Below are 23,757 nucleotides of genomic sequence, written 5' to 3' on the forward strand. Positions count from 1 at the left end.
ATATTAAGGGTTATCCACTGCAGGATATTGCGGGGGAAAGGTAGGATCACTCCGGATCAATCATGCTTGTTACAGAGGAAGAATTTAAATCGGCCAAAATCAAAATGGGAATGAATGGCAGGGATTGTGGATGGCAGGGATTGAATCGACCTGGGACTGAAATAAAAGCTCTGTGCAGATTCAGCCCTGGACTGTCTTTGTAGATGGCACTTTCTACGACACTGTTGTGACTTAACAGCACCTTATTGTCTAGGAGTCAGGAAACAACTGTTTTAACAGGTCAAACACCAATACAACATTGAGGCTTAACTGCTCACTTAAGCCCTAATGGCAAATATCACCTGAATACTTCTGCGAATGGTCATATCCCCTGGTAAAACTTAATAATGTTGGTGTAATTTGGATATTCATGGATTAGATAAATTGAAATCCTGTTGGTGGACCTGGATTTCACTAGAAAAATCTAAGTAAATGTTTTTGAAATGAAGTACTGTTAAATGTGCACATGAATTCCACAATGATTTTTTAGTAGCAGCTGAGAACCACAAATTGAATGGGCTCTTAATCAAGTGAGAAGAGCTCTCTGGATTGGGCATATTGCTATGACCTATGCAATTCAAGACTGTTCCTGAAATTCCTCACAACAGCTAGGTCAGCTTTAAAATGCAGTAAATGAATACCAAAGACTACGGTAAAATGGGAAGGGTACAAGTCATAGCTTGTAAAACTTTCTGCTCAGATAATGAAGCATCAGAATGATCAGTCCAGTCCAAATGGCACCCCTTAGACAAGCAATGCTGCTGAAGATCCTGCTTCCCATTTTAGGCATAAAACAGGCATTCAGTAGTTAGGCTTGCTAGAAGAATCATCACTGGGAATAATTGTGAAGGAAAGTGTAAGAAGAAGGTAGTTGCTTGCAGAAATTAAAACTAAACAAATTAAAACAAAATTAATTTGGCCAGTGTTTTCATTCAGTTTCACCTCTCTCCTTACTACAGACCATGTTCCTCATATCTTTTGTCCATGCAGGTCCCATAATCTTCAACACCTGGTGGTCAAAGGGAATTACCTCCTCCCTTCTCACAGCAGAAATGCTGGTTGGATCAAAGCCAGAGTGACAGTGTGGAAATGTCTACATGAAAACACACAAGATTGATCTTAAACACATACATTAAGCATGCTTGGCTTGACAGTCATGGAAGTTTTTAACCAGATCAAAGTTCTTTTGTTTTCTATGTATGGCCTTTTTTGTCTCAGTTATTTCACAAGTTTTTTTTTCTTCATTCATCCATTGTTTTATTAAGCTATACACCTTAGTAATCAGTTTTGATTATATATAACGTGTCTAAGTCGGTAAGGCCTTAATTGCACAGCTATACACACATATTTCTAAAAAACTGTTGTATGTGCTTACATCATCAACACTCTCAAATGCAATAGATTGTAACACTGTAAGATTGCTTCAGTAGAACAAGATTTGAGTCTGGTAGCACCTTAAATATCAACATTTCCACCATATAAACTCTTTAGAGTAAGGTGACCAGATTTTAATAGTGGTCAAGTGGGACATTGGGGGGGGGCATTTTGCTCATATTGGGAGCCTCCAGGCTGTTGAGGGGGGAGAGGGGCTGCTGTTTCAAGGGCGTGGGGAATGTCGTGGTACTCGAAGCGGGGCTGGTCACCGAAGCAAAGGGGAAAGGGAAGGGCTGGAGAGGGAATATAAGAGGGACGGTGGGCAGTTCTCATCACCTTGGGGTGTGCACCCAGGCCATGCACCAGCGGGACTTTTTAAAGCCGCGGTGAGACACGGGACTATTTTGCCTTTGCGTGAGTGTCCCATGAAAATCGTGACACATGGTCATCTTACTTTAGAGTCAAAGCTCCCTTGATGCCTTGACACTCAAATGTTTATACACTGAAAGCCTTGTTGGACTTTAGGTTGCTATTGGACTTGGCTCTTGCTCCTTTAAGATTGGTTTCTTTGGATCTACCTTTCCAAATAAAGACGTACATAATGAGCTTCCCCTGTGCAAGCTGCATGTACGTTAAGAGGCATGTAAAACACAACATATGTGTTCCCACTGATTTCAATGCATCTTGCATACAAAAATTTCATGACTTTTTTTTTTCAAGGTTTTAATTCTTTTGTGTTTTTTATAAAGGAAATCACAAGTATGGCCTTTTTGAAAAGATGCATTGAGGGGGAGGAAAAGAATCATGTACACATTCTGTAAAGAAAATGTTTTATTTAAAGTGTTAAATACCATCACCAGAATGAATTTTGATTTACATTGGTTGGTGTTCATTAACAGGCCTAATCTGCCCCTTTCTCCCCCAATTACAATTCCTTTTACTTTTAAAACAGACTATGTACAAGACAGCTGTGGTCACTGGAAGAGTGCTATTTACATGACTAAATCATAAGTAGAGTTGCAGACATGTGAATATTAAAAAAAATACAATCAACTTTTTAAAATAAATACTGCATAACGACCAAGTATGTACAGATCTTCCATTTGGTCATGTCCTTTTTTAAAATTAGAAACAATTTTATAGGAATATGCATAAAAGAATGCATGACTGCATGTCACAGTATCAGGAAGTGAGTAATACATGTAAAAAATTGTTTTACTCCTGGGGGGAATAATGCAAGGGTATATTGAGTACTTATTGGTTGCTCATACACAGGTAACTTGTTCAACTACGTTTTATTGGTGTTCATTAATTAATGTTAACACCTGTCCCTTCTACATAACCACACAGAGAGAAAGGCAAATTGATGTAGTAATTTCCTGAGGGTATCAGGCCTCTGATGCATATGTGGGACTCCCATCGGTGATAGCTTCTCCATTCAGTCTAGCGGAGAAGACAGTTCCATGGGCGTATTTTTTTTCACTGGGATATCCATGGAGTTCTAGACCAAGGTGTTTGGGTACAATTTCACTAGGCACTACAGCTGCACAACCTTCCCTCATTTTAATGGTATTTGTGCAGGGTTCCTGGACAGCCTTGGTGGACTATGCTCAGTAATTATTTGCCACACTGCACCATAAAGCAAAAGGCATTGAAAGTGACACCTATTGTTATTTTTGCCCCCTATGATGCATGTAAATTTTGGGGAAATAGTACAGATTTTTAAAATACAAAACGAGAATATTTCTGCATATGGTCTTAATTTAAACATAAATAAATTATTGCAATGCTTCAACATTAAACAATAAGTAGATAATTAAAGGCATCTAATGACACAGGGAAAGGAAAATGGTCCCACTTAAACATAACAAATTACATTCTTTATTATCAGAGATATTAATGAGAACTCTGGACATAGAGGATCCCACATTTCTACCCCAAAAATCACCTGATATACAGGAGACACATTTTTTTTTCTTAATATCTGAGATGAATTTGCATTCAGGCTAGTAATGGTGTCAAAAATAAGTTGCATGTATTTTATTTAAGGCGTTTAAAAATCAGAAGGTACAGCCCTGGTATCTGTTAGGGCACATAAGTACCACTAATTTAAAAAATAAGAAAGTGCAGAACTGCTGTCCAAGTTTTGACTTTTTAATATAAGGGTGATATTCACTGATTTAACAAACAGATTCTCAAGACTGAATAATACAGCATAATTACTCTCTCATTTGGATCCCTAAATAGCAATTTGTTTGGCTCAGTGCAAGTGGTAAGATGCTGAAATTTAATAAGACTTGCCATTACTTTAAAACTTTCCAGAAATAATAGTTCAACCTTTGAATGAATGATGCTGGTGCTGAAAACAAATTTATTGAAGACATTTTACAAATGGCCACATGATTCCAGTATTTTGCTGTAGAATTTAATTTGAAGGTGACGGAAAAAAAAGAAAGTTTCCATGCACTGTACAATAAACTGCAAAAAGTTCATTTTTTTATCAAATACATGCTGAATTATTGTAATGTACTCCCCAAGCCATGTTGCAAAATCCTTTTCAACATGCTTGAAAAAAGTTCTTAAACAATAGTTTTCCTCAAAGAATTCAGAACTGCAGAGTTACCTGCAACCCTGAATCAAATGTGGGGCATGAGAGGAGTAAGTCAAAAAGTAGCAGTTTCAGAGTATAATGACCATCCTGGGAGGCAGGAAGGAAATGGGAGGGCAAAAGGAGGGAAGAACAGACAAGAAAGGGGAAAGAATTGTACAATTTCGAACATAGTGTTGAACTTTACAAGGCTTGTACCTTTTACATTTAAATAAATTTTATATATTACACTTATTTCTTGTCACATAAACATAATTTTTAAATATTTGCTAGAAATTATTTTTTTCATTTATGTCTGCAAAAACACAGACCGTAATTGGTTTAAAGAATGAGAAACGTGGTGCGTCTTATCACTCTGTTGCATTCTCTCCCTTTTAAAACCATGCACTAGTGAAATTTATTTTTAAAAATAATATAAATTGTTGAAAATGGCTGATTTATTCTTTTTTTTTTTTTTGCAAGTTGCAGCCCCAAGAAAATAATTGTAAGTGTTCAGCATAATCTGTGTCCATGCAAAAAAGTTTCTTTAATTTTCATACAGTACGGTATAGCCACAGAATTTTTTAAAAAATCATTTTTTTTCAGAGTCCACACACACTGCATTTGACTCTAGCAGTAGCTGGAGTTACGAAGCCTGCCACTATAAGTCTTCAACCTTTCTATAAGGCAAGTTTCCTCTGCTTCCAAGCAACTGTAAAGACAACTGGCTATCCGGGAACGGCCCTCTTTGCTTCCATCTTCCCACTGACTTGCAGAATGGCTTCGTGGAGTAGCTCCATGTCTGTGGCATCACCAGGCTTGGACAGGGAGTGGGTGGGGAGAGGGGACAGATAAAGAAAAGGGAGCAAGAAAATAGATGTGCCATTGAAAGGGACTCTTGTTGCATGAGACAGCTTGATTCTTTTAGTTTAATCCATGGCTTCAGATTGGACTAAAACTTGAGTGTCACTGAACTCTAAACCATTCAGTTCTTCCAGCTCCACTCCTTCACCTGAGGACTTCCTTTAGAGCACAATGTGTGCAACTTCCTCTGAGAACACAGGATCGCTTTGTAGCCCTAGAAACAGGCTCCGAAGACACAACATTAAGCATGCAGTGTTACCAGGGTTTGCGACCTGTTAATTTTTTAAAATTTTTGTAACGCTGGTTGTCATGACACCAGTTTCACAGCTGCTATGAGCGAGCGTAAGAAGGTCCCGTTGAACTTTCAAGAGACGACTGGGAAGCCCTTCTTGTCAGAGGGGCCAAAGTTGGATCTACTAAGGAGGAAGGGGGAAACAGTTTGAACCAGCCAATCACCATGTTGGACAGGTCCAGTTCATCTAAAAGTATCTGTGCCACTCCCATAAAGGATTTGTGATCCATACGTCCATAATCGCCCCACACGATTATCTGTTTGGAGTAAAAAGGAAAAATGAAGAGGTTTTAGAAGCAGAATGAGGATGAAAAGTTCTTTGGTTCATTAAAGCAGGGGTAGTCAACCTGTGGTCCTCCAGATGTCCATGGACTACAATTCCCACGAGTCCCTGCCAGCAAAAGTTTGCTGGCAGGGGCTCATGGGAATTGTAGTCTATGGACATCTGGAGGACCACAGGTTGACTGCCCCTGCATTAAAAGATAACTAAGAATGGCAGGTTATGATGAGTTTTTGGCATTTTCACAGTTGGGTAACATTGTCTTTTTCTGTAGAATGGCAGCATTCACAGTTGCAATGTTTGTTGGCATTTAAATACGGCCCTGTGACATTTCAGAATCCCCTTTGCTCTTGGAAACTATAACTGAACCAAGGCAGGAAACAAAACCTACAATGTTTGATTATAAATACTTCGTCAGTTAACAAATATAATGTACATAGTCTTGGCAATTATTTTGCCAAAGCAACGAGGTATCGCCTTAAAGTCTAGATCTACTCTTCCTATGAATTTTAAATTGACATGTATCCAGCAAAATAATATGTTTGGGATATACCAGACAACACAGTGGCTCATTAGCAAAGGTTTACTGAACTCTCACCTGTCATTATTAACATAAATAAATATCTTGCCACTTTCATTGTGGAAATAGAAGGGTAAAGGTGTATTTTAAATATAATAAAACTGAGAATTCAGTCAATCTGATACACAGTTTGTTATAATCAAATAACAATATTAAATTGCTGATTTTTTTTTAAAGGCCCCTCTGGTGGTGGTGAGGGGAAATAGCTGCTACTGGAGAAAGGAAATGGCAGGGAAATCCTCTAGGGGAAGCTCTGTGGTCACTGAGTAGTACCGGGAGCTGCGGTAGCAGCAGAGTAACCACAGACATCTATCCTCTGTGGAAAACACCTTTCTATGAGGAGGAGCTTTTATGGACATGCTGAGGCTCTCTAATTTTTTGTCTTTTAATTGCATTTATGAACTGGCATATACCATCAAACCATGATTTTATGGTACCAATGCAGCAGTACTTGCATCCAAACATTTAAATTAAAGTGAGAGTTTAGGGCAAGGCTATGATAGCAGTTAAGTCTTGTGCTTATTCAACTAATGCTGCTGAAATAGAAGAATCTACCCATTATAAAGGCAAATTACCTGTAAAACTTTCCCTTGGGGACTCTCCTCAAATGACAACAGCTGCTGGTAAAGAGGTTCCAGCGTTTTTCTTGCCACCTTTGTTTTCTTTTTGGCTATACAGACTCCATTTTCTAATAGATACACCTTTACATATGGTGCTTTGAGGAGAGAAAAAAAAAGAGATGAAAATCTGTTAGAGACCATTTTTATACATTAGCTACACTTAGCACCATATGCTAAATCTTGCTATTTAGCTGATAAATATTTTAATTAAAGATATCCTTGGGGGGAAAAAACACCCAACCCTAAGCCTTAATTCATTACAAGCTGTAACTTCAAGTATAGAGCCAAGCAGAAATGTAATTGCTGAAGCTCTGTATCCTGAGAACAGTAAGAGATTTCATGCATACCTACCCACTAAAATATACTGGATTATAAATATTATAAATACACAAGGCATGGCAAAAAAATGTCTGGAAAGGACAACAAATCCACATTTAAAAAAAACCCTCTAGGTAGTCTATATACTTTGGAAGGACCATTAAATACTGTACTATATAGTTTATAGTGCTGTTAAATGATGTACTGCAGCTAAAATAGTTATGAACGACATTAATATGCTGTCCATTAAACAGTTATTTTGTTTACCTGGCAGTGTCTTTGAACCTGGTTTTACAACAAGGCCTCGAGCTCGTATTATTTCCACTTCCAATTGTCCCTTTTTGTCCATCATTCCAACCTGGATATCACCTGAGGAAAGGGGGGAGATATGATAACAATTAAAACACCTGACTATATTTGAGCCGTGTTATTAATAGAAAATGATTATTCCTTTTTCCACTGAACACACTTCCAGTTAAAACAAAGCAATTAGTCTTTAACAAGCTTGTGAAGAAGTACAGGCATGAAGACGAAAGTATCCATTGTAACAAACTTTGTTTAAACTTTCCCTCCACTGCGTATGCAGAAGTATCCTCAAGAAATACTCTGCCAATTCGGGTTGGGTGTTTTGGTGTCTGAAGTGGCCGTTCGCACCCGAGGCAGCCAGTGCCACAGCGTGGGGGGGAAGGCGCGGGTGTCGATGCTCTGCTCTGCGCCTGCATGTGTGCACCGACCCGACCAGTATGTCCATGCCCGCACCTCCCCTCCCCTCCCATCCCTCCCTGCACTGTGGCACTGGCTGCTTTGAGTGTGAGAGGCCACTTTGAATGCTGAAGCACCGGACCCAACCGCCAATAGATTTTACATCGACATTATATTGCCTTTGGACCACTGGATGTTTCCCCAAAACCAAGTCAAATTAGCAAGCTACTGGAAAAATGTATCGCAAAACGATGCTTCAGTTTTTGTAAATTTAAGATAAAAGTGTAGATTATATAATTGAAGATTATCTTAACTCCTCTTTCAGGCAACAGCAGATTGTACCTGCGGCCCAGGAATGGGTGCCTCAGCCAATCCCCGCCCCCCCCAAAATACACATAAGCTCTTCATTTCTACAATATGGGTCTCTCTGAAACTAAGGGAAACTGAGATTAAACTTGGACATCTAAAACCATCCAGTAGAACAAAGACGAATATAATTATTATTAATTATTATTAATAATCATTAATTTTCCATTTTGTAGTCTAACCAAATGGCAAAGTTCCTTACCCATTGCTGGAGTTGCCAGGGTTTGGCGTCCAACTAGCTGTGCAGGACCAAGTCCATCTAGAAAGTCACTGAACTGGCTGTCCGCACCCAACCGCACACCAGGAAAGATCAAACTAAATGAAAACAAACCTATATTTGCATTTGTTTCTAAAGAGTAAAATTAAAATCTACAATCCATTTATTGTTAATCTGGTCCCACAACACTACCCTGTCAAGGAAATGAAATTTTGTAAATATCGGAAAACAAAGTTATAGGAGTAACCAGACTCCATACTGTGGGTTGGAACAACATGAAAAAGGTATCTTAAAAGTATTCTTCCTGTGGCTCTACAAAAAGCCAACCCTGAAGGTCAAGGAACTCCCAAGCACAATGTGGCCTTGACTCTTCAAGTAAAAGAGAAGGAACAGCAGTGTCCTTCTGCAGCTATCCATTCCACAATCATTGTTCTTTGCAAAGGGTCACTCAATCTGCAGAAGGACAGGGCAAATGGCAAAGCTCTCTTCCATGAGCTGATTACGTTGCCAACCTTCAAATAGGACTAATAGAGCAAAAGAAAATACAATGGCCAAAATATACAAAGTGAAAGCGATTAACCCAATGAATAGGCACAAAAGAGTAAATTTCTGTTATATTCACAATACATTGTTACAAACAAATGGTAAAATAAAATTACAACTAAGATATCTGTTCAATACACTATCAACGCTTTCAGCTTTTTTCAAAACAATTACAAATCCTTATAAACGGAGCCTAAGGCCATAAAGATAATACAATCCTCCTGTAGTAGTTCCCAGGGGATAGCCTGGAAACTGACAGTGGTTGGGCCTGCCCATTTCTCGGGTGCTTCTTCTGGGGAGACCGGGGGACAGCACTTGTCTCTGAATTATTTTTGGCTTTTTTCAATGTAATGTCAAAACACTAATATTTTGCGTTTTAAGAAGTTTTCATATCTCTTATATGGGAGCGCTACTGATAATTAGATGCAAGCCTCAAAATGCGGCAAATCCACTTGTTGAGAAATTGGACTATAACCCGGGTAACAATTAACCATTGAAATTGTGGCCCATTAATGTGAATTAATGTGGTCCATTAATGTGGGCCATTAGGGAATTAATTAATGTGGCCCATTAGGGAAAATGCATAACTGACAAAATTAAGTCGATTCAGGATGTGTTGTGTGGGAAGGGTTGATGTGAAGTACATCCAGTACCCCTGCTAAGCTTTGTTGCCAGTTTTGAAGGCGTTTGAAAAACCTGCAACCAGCTAAGCAGGTAACTTGCAGCCAAGCTAATCATACTACATGAAAATACTTCCAGGTACATTGCCAACTTATTTTCACATAATTATTACATTTAATGCTGCAATGCTAAAGCATCCTGAAACCTACTATTTAAAAAATCAATCTTTACGTTCATAGATCAACTAAGGCTGACACAGTGTCACCTTATCAAAATCAATGAACAATACCAGAATCATTCATAGATTTATAACTCATTAACCTCTCTGGCATTAATGGCATCTACTGGCATGTAGCATCCAATATTCAATTAGAAGAAATCATATTCTATAAAATGTGATTTTTGGATGCATGTGATTCGTGTGCAAGAAAAATTATATGCCTGAACAAATTATAGGCCCAAAATATATAAAAACACTCAAGGAACACCTGCTATTTAATTCACCTGGATTTATCTTCCATGTATGTATGAAATATGCACACCTAAGCACATAACTACTGTTTAGTTCTTGGTCATATTGGGCCTCTAAAGCAGTGCCTTCTCCTGTCATGTAATGAAATCCATGTAGTGGAAGTCCAAAACAACAAACATCCTATTGAAAGGAAAAGAGGCTGCCAGCTCCCCTTTCTTTTGCTGAGTTCTAACGCTAGCTTTAAAACCAACATGGCTGACTTACTTCCCCTCAGAGCTGTAACTGTTCATGCTGCCGTCTGTGGATTCCCGACTGGCTTGACGTGTCATCCAATTTCTCATCTCCACAGCCAACCCAGTTTCTGTGCTTCTTTGGACTGTGCTCTTTAACTTTTTCCCACCTGCTTCTGAAGAAACACAACATACTTAGTAGCGTCAAATCTATCTAATCGATGGATGTACCTGGAACAGAATACAGGCCACAGCATCTGCAAAGACAACATTACTGCAAAGACAGTTCACAGTTCATCTCATTTGAGTACATCACAAATAGTTATAACATTCAATTTATAAACTAGTGCATAATGCACACACGTGAACACAGATGGCCAGTCTAGGAATGTATAAAAGTCATGTATAAAAACCACACAATTAATCTAATTACTGGCTTGCATAAAAATAACTTTGTTTGGATAAAGTTGCCAGGGGAGAGGCCTAGTTGACGACACCAAAAAATCACTAGCAATGCAATTAAAAATGAGTTCATTACGTAGGTGTAGGGTGATGCTCTAGCATTTGTCCCAGAAGTGACAGCACGGTGCCATCTATTGCCCCCCATTTCCTCAGGAATTTCCTTCCTCTGCTAAGCTGAACTGACAAAGCAGAAGACCATGCCGCCCTACAATGGAATCCCCAGTACTCAACAGGGATATTGTTCGTTTGTTTTTTATCTCACTACATATGCTAACCTCATTCAACTCTTATATCTATATTCCTTGCAATCTCTTCTTCATTTAATTTGGGACAATGGGACTGTAACATGACTTAAGTTGGTATGTAATGAAATTTAGAATCTAACTGATCTTTGGACAGGAGAACAAACACAGCAGGGCTTGTCACTTGTGGGGATGCTTCCATGCTTGGGTGGAGACGGATGGGACTAGCAACAAAGCTCTTTTAATTATTTCTTTCCACTACTGGGAAAGTGTTTGCCATTAATCACTGACCTTAACATTTTTATAATCCCCTATGTTTTTGTGAATGCCAAATGAACCCAAAGGATTGATTTTGTTATTCTAGGAAGGCACTATGCAATCTTCATCATCATGCTGCATATTTGTTGTTTACTAATTTACTACTAATTTACTCTCTCCTTATATCTGTATACTTATGAGTTTTGTTCCATTGTCTGCAGAAGTGTGCATGCACACGAAAGCTCACATTTTTGATGGTCTTAAAGGTGCAACTGGACTCACATTTTGTTTAATTTCCCCCCAATAATTTTACAGGAGCATCATTATTCATTTTTCTGGTAATATTCAGGAAACTATTCTTCTAGCCATTTGAAGCTAAACAATCACCAATGATTGATACATCAAATAGCAAATCAAATATACTTAGGAAATTTTGTATGTGATTGTGAAACCAAGTCGATAACTTTATCATGTACACAAAACAGTTCCAATAACTTATTATGGAGAACTGAGACTAGGGATAAATCTTGAGTCATTTACTGGCTTGAAGTAAATAAAGACACGCCCACAATTCCCATAATGGACTTCTCAATAATGTTTTGATCCATATCCAAAGTACATCTGGGATTTTTCAAATCTTGCAACACAAACCGCAACACAGGAGAGAACTTATGACTATATTTAGTTAGGAAACCGTTAATTATGGAAAGTATGCTATGCTCTACTGCGTAAGTAGCCAGGATATAGATCATCATGTATAACTGGACCACAATGATAAAATACGACAATATACCATACCCCAGTAAGCAACAGCTAAACTCTCAATGGTCTGAAAATCCCATAACTGCATCCTTAAACATAATCTTATGTTGTTGCTGTAGTCTCTGGCCCAAGAGCATGAGAAAGAAAGTTCCCAAGTTTAATTTCTACCCTGGAAAAATGTCTCTTGGTTGGCACGAATCTTTGAGCTCTTTTTTAAACTACTGCTAGGCTTCCATTATTCTAGGCCAGCTCTTAATAAATAATATGACTTTTATTTGAATGCATAATGGTGGCTAAAATGATTAACTACCAATTACCCATATATCCAATACAAGACCATTTACATTTTTTTTCTAACTCACCCCAAATAATTTTAAAGGGGACACCTGTAAGTGTACCCAAAAAGATGTATGAGAAAATGAGACTAGTTATCTGTATGTAGTTATGATTCCATTAAATGGCCCATTGAATTCATATGCTAACCTGGCATAATTTCATTTACAAATATTAAACTTTAGGCAACAAGGTATCCACCTGTCCACATCAGCCTTGCTCATAACCAATAGGGACTAGTCTCTGTCCTGACCTTTTTAGCCAAAGTACTTTTAATCAAAACATTGCTCTATCTTTGTATAGCTATTACACAGCAATAGAAATGATTTTACAACATAGTGCAAATAGGCCTTTTCAGTACTATTCATATTGTAAGCCATCTTGAACCAAGAAGAAGAGTTGGTTCTTATATGCCGCTTTTCTCTACCCAAAGGAGTCTCACAGTGGCTTACAATCTGGCTGCATGTGGGGAAGCACGGAATCAAATCTGGCTCTTCTAACCACTACATCAAGCTGGCTCTACAAACAGATTGAATACATTTTCTAGGTGCCTGATAAGTTCCTCTAAACAATTTCATTCCAATTTGAAATTAAAATAGGGGGCCTGATGTGCAATGCTGTACAATGCTTATATGGACTCAGAAGAAATAAGGAAATCACGAGGCACAATGATATAGTAGTCTTCTCTATGTTTATAAGTGAAAAGGTTATAACATAAAGTCTAAATGGTCAAACATATGATCAAACATAAAGAGTCAACCAAAACGGGATCCGAGGTTAAGTGACCCGCTTTCTGTTCTATCTTCGTCAGTGGTTGCTCTTCCAATATACTGTCACAGTAGTAGTCGTAGTATCACATTGGCAAAATGCTCATAATTGTCTGGGGATTTCATAAAGTGCACTTTATTGTTACTGATATTGCAGATATTGTCAATCATTTCCATAACAAAATACAAACCAGATATTTAGTCACTATGAGTGATAAATCTTAATTAATTCAATACAAGTATTGCTATTGAGGTCATTTATTTTTTGTTTTATGTTACTCAAAAATTAACAGCAGTTTTATGGAGTCTCATGGGCAGGAAGCATCTTCATAATTTGTGGAAGCTGCATATTACAGAATCATAGATTTTAAATATACTGCCCTGCATTTTCTCTAGCTTGAAAAGCATTCAGCACTGATTCCAAAAAAGTGTGATAACACCTTTAGAAATAGCGTTCATTATGTAAGGAGCCATTGCACATGGTCTCCCTCTAAAAGACAGCTTGCACCAAGTTAAACCTGCCCTATTTTAACATTGATTTCAGAGGCCTTGCTGTCAGCACTCCTTATGAACAGGGTCTTCTTGGCAGCACCCCAGTTGTGGAGCACTGCTTGTCAGGACTGCAATCTACTTGCACTAATGAAAATACACCCAAACTCTTAATAGATGGTACACAGCTTTCTTTTTTTTGTCATTTATAGTTGCCAGGGTGGCAACTGGGGTGTGGGGCTGCATTTCATGAGAAAAAATTAAAAGAAAAAGAAAACTTCATCCACACAGGAAATTCTTACCATACATTTCCTGGTGATTCCTAGAACTTCCTGGGAATAAACTCTGGGGAACACCAAGTAACCAGAAATTCTGTAGTAAAACCAGAAGTTCTTACTACAGAGTTTGCGGTAATTCCTAGAGCTACCTTTTTCACTTCTGAAATCTTCTAGGAATCACCAAAAACTTTATGGTAAGAAGTTTTCCCCTGCTGTAGGGGATTTCCCTATCCCCACTGGGGGCTTAGCAGCCCTACTGTCATCATTATCTTGCCTCTACTACAAACTCAAAAGATGTCATTAGGCAAGCCATTGTGTCTCATTTTTAGTTCCCCATCTGCATTATGGGGTACTAATGCTGGGCAGCTGTTAGGATCAACATTTAACCTGATATTTTTAGTTGTTATTTGTTTGACTACTGTTCTTAGCTATCATGGAAGCTTAGTTGAAAGGTGAAATAGACATCCTTAAATAAATACATAGGTCCTAGTGATAATCATACAGAATACAGAAAAGGTCACATGCAAGAAGAAACAAACATGGACCGTTTATACACTGGAGGTTTCATGCTGAACTGCAGGCTGGAGTTTTAGTCATGACAGGTTGCCCCACCTCTTCCTGCACCCACACGGGGGAGCATTTGGCCTGGTGTACCTCATTCGCCCCCGATTTGTGGTCCTGCACAGGAGCTGGGGCAGTGAAGTTCCCAGTGCATAAATGGTCATGTAGACACAAAAATGCTTGAAGGGACACATGCCCTCTCTGTGGACATACAAGTAGATCTTGCATTTCATTGGCACAAAGACCAAAAAGGCTGTCTATTCCTTGCATAAACATACAATAACAACTCTTGTGTAGGAGGGGTAGATCTCTGAATCTGCCCCCTACTGCTATGTAGAGTAGCTTCCAGCGCGAGTCTGCAGTTCCGAGGCATATGTATAATGCTCAAAATGAAGCACTGTTTGAGCTTAAATAGAGAAGTTTGTCCTGTATGGAGACAGCAATACAATATTGAGCGCTTGACCTAGTTTAAGACCGCCTGTTTCTTCTTTTTTTTACAGATGAGCCTTAAAAGATTTTGGTATGACCTCACCTGGAGCTCAAATTTAACTTCTAACATACAAAATGTGTTAAAGGTGTTTAAAGAGTTTAACAACTTTCTTATATATTTAAAACCGTCACTTTCCCAGTATATTATTTTGGCTCAGAACACAGATCAAGGGGTATGAACAGTCGAGCACTTATGCCAATGGAAGGGTTGAGTTGTATATAAGTGAAGCCTCTAATTTATTTATTTATTTAGATTTTTATACTGCCCTTCCCTACAGCTCTGGGCGGTTTACATAAAACATTTTGGAACATTTACATAGAACACTATCAAAATCAATATAACAGTATAACAATAACAAAAACACACCAATTGGAACAATTAGAACAACACTTAAAAAAAAGCTTTGACACTCCCTCAGCAGGTTTGATCTCTCAGTCTGGGGGGGGGGGGACCTGTAGATGTTAGGGGTCAATTGTCCCCACCACATGCCTGGTGGAAGAGTAATAGCATTAAACACCAATGCATTTTTTCTCTTATCATTTCTTTTCTGAATACTTTGTAAAGTGCAGAAAAGGAATACGCATTTTCTGATATGCAGAGGTTTAAATCAACATGGTACATTTAACCTAGGTCATGACATATTGTATTTGGTTGTAAGAGCCAGCCCCAAATGATAGAAACTGAGTGAATTTTTCAGTCTTCAGGGTTTTGTATTTTAATGACAATGTTTTCTAATACTAGATACCATAATAAACTTTTTAAGCTAACATGGTTGGGCTAGCACCTGGTATATGTCAAGATCCTTTTTGTCCGACTGCAGTCGGTAACATCTGGTATGAAGGCACCACATGAATTAGAGAGGCCACAAAAATATTCTTGTTCTTCTGCAACAGGAAAACAGGGACAGTCAAGCTGCGGGGGAGATGGGGAGTGAAAGCAGAAATACCTACAACAGGGGTAGTCAACCAGTGGTCCTCCAGATGTTCATGGACTACAATTCCCATGAGTCCCTGCCAGCAAATGCTGGCAGGAGCTCATGGGAATTGTAGCCCATGAACATCTGGAGGACCACAGGTTGACTAACCCTGACCTACAATGTCTGTAGCAAAAGCACATATAGGTATTAGCACTGCTCATGACATACAAATTAGAGATGGGGGAAAGAAGATCTCGTAGTATAAAAGCCATAAAATCCTAAACTAAGTTTGAATCAGAACAGAGACACATAATCTGAGGTGTATTGTTATTTCTTGTGCTGTACTATTTGAGAAAGTAGATAAAGGTTCCACATCAGCATCCCAAGAGATGTTCTAAAGTGGACGTCTCTTCAATATGATACTGTTTTATGTGCAGAAAGTGTTTTATAGGGAGCACTTGCTTTTTCTGAGCACACACTCCCACTATATATACCTAACAGATATTGCACTGACATGTAAGCCTTTCCATACCTTCTTTTCACAGAAATATTCTATGAATTACATGATGTCCCTTGGTCAAGCTAAAGCAGTATCTGCAGGTTTTCAAGCTCCAAAAAACCATGTGGACTATGGCCTAAAAAGTGTCCTTTGAGCACGTCCCAATGAAGCAGCAAAAGGGATTGAACAACAGAGTAGTGAAAAACAGAAAAATACAGTATACTGGTTCTAAAATGAGAGATGGCTTCCAGGGACACAACAGAAGAAATGGTCTTAACCTTTGCCATAGAATTGGCTTGCTTATAATATGCAATTACTTCAGAGGTCACAGTCCATGAGATACAAGTGTTCAGTTGCAAACATAAAGATCTTATAATGCAATTAGTGGGAAGAGAGGAAGAAGCCATGCACCCTCTCATTGTGCCTTAATCCCACTCTAGCTAACAGTTCCCAGCTAACACTGATGTGATCTTCAGAAGGACAGCAAGAAACATCTCTAGGCACTCCTCCACCATGTCTGAATCTAGCTTACCTGAGAATTCCCTCCCCAAGGAACACTGCGTATTGAAACAGGATGAATTCCCATAAAGTGCTTGAAAAGTCAATTTTTGGTCAAAAAGGGGAGGGGGGGAATACGCGGTCAATAGCCAAGTCAACCAGGCAATGCCACGTTAAGTCTCTAAAACAGCAACAATTCAACTTCATTCTAAATCCACATTCAGAACTGGACCCAACACTATTATGTACTGCATTATTCTACTGTCAAAAAAGTATCTGTGCAATCATCAGATTATTATTTGAATAAAAGACAATAACTTGACACATGATTGCCTATAGTGGAAGTAGGCCCCAACCTTACCCGTAAACAGATTAGCCATGTTCCTTGGCTATCATTCCTCCAAACCACAATCAAACCCACATTACTGAACCACTGTTGCATGTAACATGTGCCAAAAATGTACACAAACTGGCATATGAAAATATTACGAGGCAAGCTAGAGGCTTTTGTGTCAGGAAGTGATTTTCTGCCGTGGAGGAAAGTACCATCCCTACTGGAACAAATTTGTGGGATCCATCCCACCTGAAGGTAAAAACATTTGCAAAATAGTTTTTTGTTTAAGTTACTGCTCTTTTACCAGCCACATTTCAAAGCAACAGATTGGTAGTAAGAGCTCAGTTTTTATCCTGATGAATGAATGCAGTTACTAAACGGAGAGTGAATATCTCATATACCAGTTTTGTACATTCATCAGAGAGCAGAAATTCATAGATCTTTCCATGCCAAGTTTCAGTAATGGTCTTATGGAAAGAGGGAACTTGAGTGAATTGCTATAGTCTCTAGAAGTGATAATGTGATCACGAGTTAGAGCTGTCCAATGATTAGACATTATTAGCTTTTCTGCAGTATATATCACAAAACCTCAATACGTTTTTTGTGATACTGAAGTAGGTTTTTGATCGCTTACAATATATGACTAAGTGTCCCAACATGAAGGGGCAGTGTCTTTGGACACGTTCTGGCAGTTCACATTTAGGCACTTAATTCACGGGTGTATGCAGGCTCAATTTGGATTGGGATCACGGCACCAGCGAAAAAAGAAGTTTCTATTTCCTCCAGCATTGTTTTCCTGATGAGGAATCAGAGTGGACAGGTAGCTTCGTATGGGAGAAGGTGTTTCTTAAGATATACTGGCTCCCAATGATACATGGTTTTAAGGGCCAGTAGAATCACTTTGAATGGTGCCTAGAAGCTAATTGGGAGCCAGTGTAGATGGAACAAGACTGGAAGAATATGACTTCTACAATCAGCATATTGGCCCCAGCACTCTTTATCAATTATAGCTTCTTCAAGCTATAATTCTTCAAGGACAGCCTCCTCGTACAACACATTACAGTAATCTAACCTAGATGGTACCAGGGCATAGCCCACAGTAGCAAAATGTTTCTGCCCAGGAAGGCCACAGCTAGCTCATAAGTCAATGCTGATGGAAGATACTTGTTGCCACTGCTGCCACCTATCTAATAGGAGGAGTGGATCCGGCAACAACCCTAAACTAGGAACCTATTACTTTAGGGGAATTGCAATCCCATCCAGAATAGGAAACATACTAGTTCTTGGGTCAACCCTTCTCCCTACCAGCAGCACCTTAGTGTAGCTGAGATCAAGCTTCACATTAGCCCTCATGCACCCCAACACTGTTTCCAGGTGTCTGTTCATGGTTTCCACAGCCTCTTTGGGACTGGCTAAAAGTATGAGGTAGGACTGAATGTGATCTGCATACTGACAGCAATTTAAACCAAGTTTCTGGATAGCCTCTCAGCAGCTTTACATAGATGTTGAAAAACATGGGGAATACGACCGAACCTTGCAGGACCCTGTAGGTCAGAGGCAAGTGGTAGGCCCATTATGCACAGAGTGGAAGGTCCACATTCGGGGTGGAATGGCGGCTAAAATCACGCCGCAGGTGGCAACTGGGCGCAGAGTTGACGTATGCCGCCGAAAAAGCCGCATTAGGGAGATGCGGAAGAAAGTAGAGCTTCCCGGGACCAGGGCGCAACCAGAAGCAGCTCCGGAGTAGCCGCATAATCGGATACTCTGGGTTTTGCCACCGTTGCGTTCCGTCCCGTGCGTAAGCGGTTTGCTTCGCTTCTTCCTCCTCCGCGTTCTCCATGCTGCCGTTTCAATGGCTGTGCATAATAGACCGTAGAGCAGCAAGTCACCCAACCTGCCTTTGAGAAAGGACATTGCAGAATAATACCTCCCAGGTCCAGCCCGTAAGGATATCAAGCTGGAAGGTATCAAAAACTACATACAGGTCCAGGGCTCATTCCGCACACATTGGATAATGCACTTTCAATGTGCTTTTACACCTGCATTTTCCTGTGCGGAACAGGAAAATGTGCTTTGAAAGTGCATTATCCAATATGTGCAGCACTGGCCCAGGACACTTGGTCACACTCCTCCTATCTATTATCTGGCACCGGCCCTCCACCTGGGTGATCAAGGATGTTTCAGACCCATCACCAGTATTGAAATCAAATTTGTACCTAGTGGGGGGAAAACCCGAATACTCAACAAAACTAATAAACTGGAATCCTGCATTGACAAGGTCCTGCTTACAAGATTCACAGCATAGAATAATGGCTCCCCAAAATAATTTCAAGCTCTGATAACTTTACATGCCAGAATCATGAATCAAAGCTGACATAAGCAGGAAGAGTCAATAACTTGCCCCGGAGGAGTCTTGATTCATTACTTTCACACTCCAAGTTCATACCAGAACTGTCACCTGTAACAGAGTTGCACGAGAAACACGGTGACCTGTGAATATATTTGGAATGGGGACATGGAACCAATGTCGGATAAAGACTAACACCATGAGCTGGAAAGCAGACACATTAAAACTCACCTTAGAGAGGCAAGAAACAATCTTCTCAGCTTTCTCTCCCTATTGAAAATACTAGGAGAAAACTAGCCAACCATACAGAGCTTTTGCAAGGCCCACTCAGAAAATACAAAGTGCTCTAAATAGGGAAAAGCACATGGGATTTACACCCTTCGCTTCTCTCAGGCTAACTGAGAAACTTGTGCTATAAGAGGAAAGAGCCTTTCCCCCTCTGTTAGCAGAAAAGGGCCTGCAGGGTGAATCTAAATCTAAGCTTGATAGATATCACTATCAGTTTAATAATAATAATTCTCACTTACATAGCACTTCGCATCCTTGGTGCAGTTCCGGAATGCTATCATTATGATTTCGCTATTTCACAGGGAAGGCTGAGGATGAGACAGCAGCTTGGCCAAGGCCATTTTCAGGAGTCAGTGGCAGAGGCAAACCAACAGAGCTCATTCTATGGCCATCAGGGTACACTTCCTGGGCTTGCTTCTTTAGTATCAACCCAGGCTTCTGTCTCAACCCCAAGGAGGTGATTTACAATCGCCACAATCTTGTAAAGGGGCAAACCCACTTCAAGACTAGCCAATTATTAAATCTCAGAGTTAGGCTTGCAATGAAGATAAGTGTGCTTTTTTTTTTTTTTTAAGTCAAAGGATTTCCAAAACGCTAAGGGCAATCAGGGGGAAATCAATGGTTTTGCTTAATCATGCAATGGCTCATAAAGAAAACTGCGTCCAGTACTTTCAATAACTAATTTTAGGATGCCTAAAGGAACAGAAAGGACATAAAGAGTTATCCCAAAACCAAGCTTCTGGGTATGGCCCCTGAACACACTTCAGCCTCTGTACTCGTCCAAGTTTGTTTTATAGCCCCGGCGAGGGCGGGGGGCGCTACACTCCAGAATTCCCATTCATCCAGCAGGCCAGGCTTACTGGGACGGGAACAACGGGCGGGGGGGGGGGGGATCTTCTGTTCTGCGCCGTCCAGGCACCTGTCGCCTCCCTTGAAGGAGTCCCCCATCTCCCCCCTCCCCTCCTGCGCGTTTCCCGCCAAGTCGTCGTCTCACCTCCGCGGGCTTTCTTCCCTTCCTCGGCCTCCTCCTCCTCCTCCTCTCCCAGGGAGTTCATGCAGGGGAAGTACACGGCGAGCGCCTCGAAAGAAGCGGACAGGCTGCTCCGGCTCTGCGAGCGCTGCATGCTGCGCCCTCCGCCCGCGCTCTGCCGCCCCATCTTGGCGCCGGCCTTGGCCCTGCTGCTCTGGACGCGGTAGAAGAAGCGCGGCGTCTTGGCGGCACCCGCAGCAGGTGCTCCTTCCCCGGGGCTCCGCAGCGCCAATGAACCGCCGGCGCTAGGGCACCTCGGCCGCGGCCCGCTCTCTCCCTGCTCCCCTCGGGCGCCGGCGGCAGCAGAGCGCACTCCCGCACGCGCCCGACTCAGCCGCCTTGGCTGCCCGCGGGGCTGGGGGGGGGGGGAGGGGAGGGGGAGCGCGAGGGGCCGCCGCCCCTTCTTCTAGCGCGGCCAATCAGCACAGCCGCCAGCCCCGCTGTCACCCTCCCGGGCTCCGCACCAGCCCAGGCGTCGCTTTCCGCCGGCAACGGCCCCACTTGCAGCCTCCTCGCGGGGAGGCCGTTTCCAAACGGTGACCCGCGGCCAAAAGCCGAGTCGCCGCAGAACTCGCAGGCTTAAGCCCCACATCGGGGGCGGCGACTGGCCACTCGGTGGAGAAGCAACAAGAGGGGGCTGCCTGACAAAGTTATGCAAACTTCGGGTTCCCTTCAGACCGTGTCGGCCCCACCCTACCTTTGGGAAGAGCCCCCTCCCCCCCCCCAAAAAAGCAACCCCTCAATAACAACTCGCTGTTCCTTAAAGTAAAAAATTAAGCGTGAAAGTCTGTTTAAAAGTCTTCTGGACATGGTTAAATTGTTCATCCTTTTGCTCTTGTAAACAAGAACTCCACAATGGGATGTGCGTCAAAACCTTGCTCGTATTTACTGCCTGATACCATGGACCACTAACAGAGAGAATGACTGGCTCCAAGTCACCCAACAAGCTTCTATGGCCCACTGGGGATTCAAACTCCGGACTCCCAGGTCTTTGTGCAAATCACTACACCACATTGGCTCTTTTTTTGATTGGCGGGAGTGCTGCATACGTACTGGGACTGGGGAGCTTGCCCTAGACTTGTGAAATTGAAAAGTACTTGTTTGTGTTCTTTTTTTTGAAAAAGGCCTGATCCAATTTGTGGAGAGACTAATTGTGAAACTTTTAAAATTATCGTTCTGTCAGAAACTTAGGGGTGTGGAATAGTACAGTATAGTCTGATCTCATCAGAGCACAGAAACTAAGTAGGGCCGGTACTTGGATGGGAGCCACCGAGGAAGACTTTGCAGAAGAAGGCAATAGGGCATAACCTCTTTCCTTGCAAACCCTATGAGGTCACCATAGGTTGACTTTGATGGCACTTTATACATCCACATAACAAAGAGCTTCCCAAATACTTACAACCCATACCAGTTGTCTTCTACAGCAGGGATGGTCAACCTGTGGTCCCCCAGATGTCCATGGACTACAATTCCCATAAGCCCCTGCTAGCATTTGCTGGCAGGGGCTCATGGGAATTGTAATCCATGAACATTTGGAGGACCACAGGTTGACTACCCCTGTTCTACAGAATTAGATCTTTTAGAAGCAACTTTTTATCCAGTCCTCTCAGCTACGAGGAAGATGAAAATCCTACTTTATCACCACCCATACCTCAGATCATGATTCCATTAAAGCCATTTCTTGAGATGTTTTTTCACTCATTTCAGTTACTCATCTATCAAACCTAAGAAAGGAGCTGGTTACAAGTACTCCCACTCATTGTGCATCATTCTTATCGCAAACAGATACCTATTAATGGACACGATGCTTTTCACCCAAGGCTATGCAAATCAGAAATTTGCAAGCAGCCTGAATTATAATGGTAAAATTAGCAGCGGTACTTATTCTGTTCCACAGAACATGTATATTTCACAAATGCACAGCGGACAGATATCTAACTGGTGCAGCTATAGCCAGTCATGGAGAAAGGTGTACTATTGCAGCTGTCAAAGCTTGATAAGGTCATAAATCCACACCTGGTGCTGAACAATAAAACCTCTGTTTCAACTCTGCCTCAGTTTGTATGGTGCTAAGCAGATGGGGACCCTTCGTGGCTTGTGCATTATCTCCAGTGTCTTCAGTCTTCAGAGAGAGAGAGAGAGAGAGAGAGAGCACTGCTTGCTGTCCCACTCTCAGCAAGGACAATGAGGCAGCCCCCAACAATGCAGCATCTTCTTGAAATTTTCTGTGGAAGAGTCACAAAGGGCAGGGTAGAAGAAATAGCCGGATCTTCCGGGAAAATGATCACTGGATACTGGAATGCAATAAAATGAGCAAGGGAAAGGCGTATATGGATGGTATGATAGTGATTGGGCAAGATGAAAGGTCTTCTACATTCTAAATAAGGCTGACATTTAGCAGAATGAAGTCATTGGTTCTTGTGGAATGGTACTATCTCAGATATATGTGCAGTATGTTTCTTAATCCTTCCTCTAAGGATTCCTAGTCAGTAACTAAATCTGGGAAGAAAACTCAGCAACCAGCAAGTGTCTAAGCACCCCTTCTTAAAATTAAGATGAAAGCTGCTTGTCAGAGACGAAACAGCACCTAATATCTATGCCACTCCCTATAACATCCCCCCTCCCCCAAGAGGCATTATGCGTCTCTGTTGTATTGGTTTTTATTTTATGGGGATTTTATTGGGAGATTCTTTTATTGTTAGCCACCACAAGCCTTCCAGGAGTGGTGGGATATAAATCCAATTATAAATACAATATGAATAAATAAAAAAATAACCTGACAATACAGAAACAGACAAGGAGCAATCCTGACCTAAGCAATTAGCACTGCCTAAATATAGCAACCTTTTCCCACCTCTATATTTAAATCCCAATTTCTGAGAACAAAGGATGTCATAAAATGAAAGTTCTCATTTTGCTAAACGAACTTTCTTTTTAAAAACATATTAATGTGGCAGCATTTTCAATTAGATTTCACCTAGCAGTCACTTTAGTCTGAAAATCTCTACAAAATGTACTCCCTCCAGAGCTCCATGTAAATAGGTTTTGTGGAAAAAACCTCCTACATTATACATGTAATTAAGTGGACTAAAAAGTTT

General features: G+C 40.9%; 1 protein-coding gene across 50 annotated transcripts in view; it reads right to left on the reverse strand.

The window, feature by feature from the left end:
• Window positions 1-2,226: 2,226 nt before the first annotated feature.
• RIMS2 (regulating synaptic membrane exocytosis 2) overlaps window positions 2,227-23,757 on the reverse strand; it is a 360,299-nt gene continuing 338,768 nt past the window's right edge. For 48 of the 50 annotated variants that reach the window (XM_077351691.1, XM_077351711.1, XM_077351692.1 and 45 more), the window contains 5 exons: window positions 10,140-10,281; window positions 8,225-8,337; window positions 7,222-7,323; window positions 6,592-6,731; window positions 2,227-5,413 (listed from right to left, as the gene is read on the reverse strand). In XM_077351691.1, the coding sequence (XP_077207806.1) occupies window positions 5,195-5,413; window positions 6,592-6,731; window positions 7,222-7,323; window positions 8,225-8,337; window positions 10,140-10,281 (716 nt within the window). In that variant the 3' untranslated portion in view covers window positions 2,227-5,194. Of the gene's footprint in view, window positions 5,414-6,591; window positions 6,732-7,221; window positions 7,324-8,224; window positions 8,338-10,139; window positions 10,282-20,623; window positions 21,011-23,757 lie in introns of those variants that run through there. The other 2 variants (XM_077351739.1, XM_077351690.1) reach the window with 2 other exon arrangements.

The sequence above is a fragment of the Paroedura picta genome, chromosome 9 (genome assembly GCF_049243985.1).
Source record: "Paroedura picta isolate Pp20150507F chromosome 9, Ppicta_v3.0, whole genome shotgun sequence".
Classification (NCBI taxonomy): Eukaryota; Metazoa; Chordata; class Lepidosauria; order Squamata; family Gekkonidae; genus Paroedura; species Paroedura picta.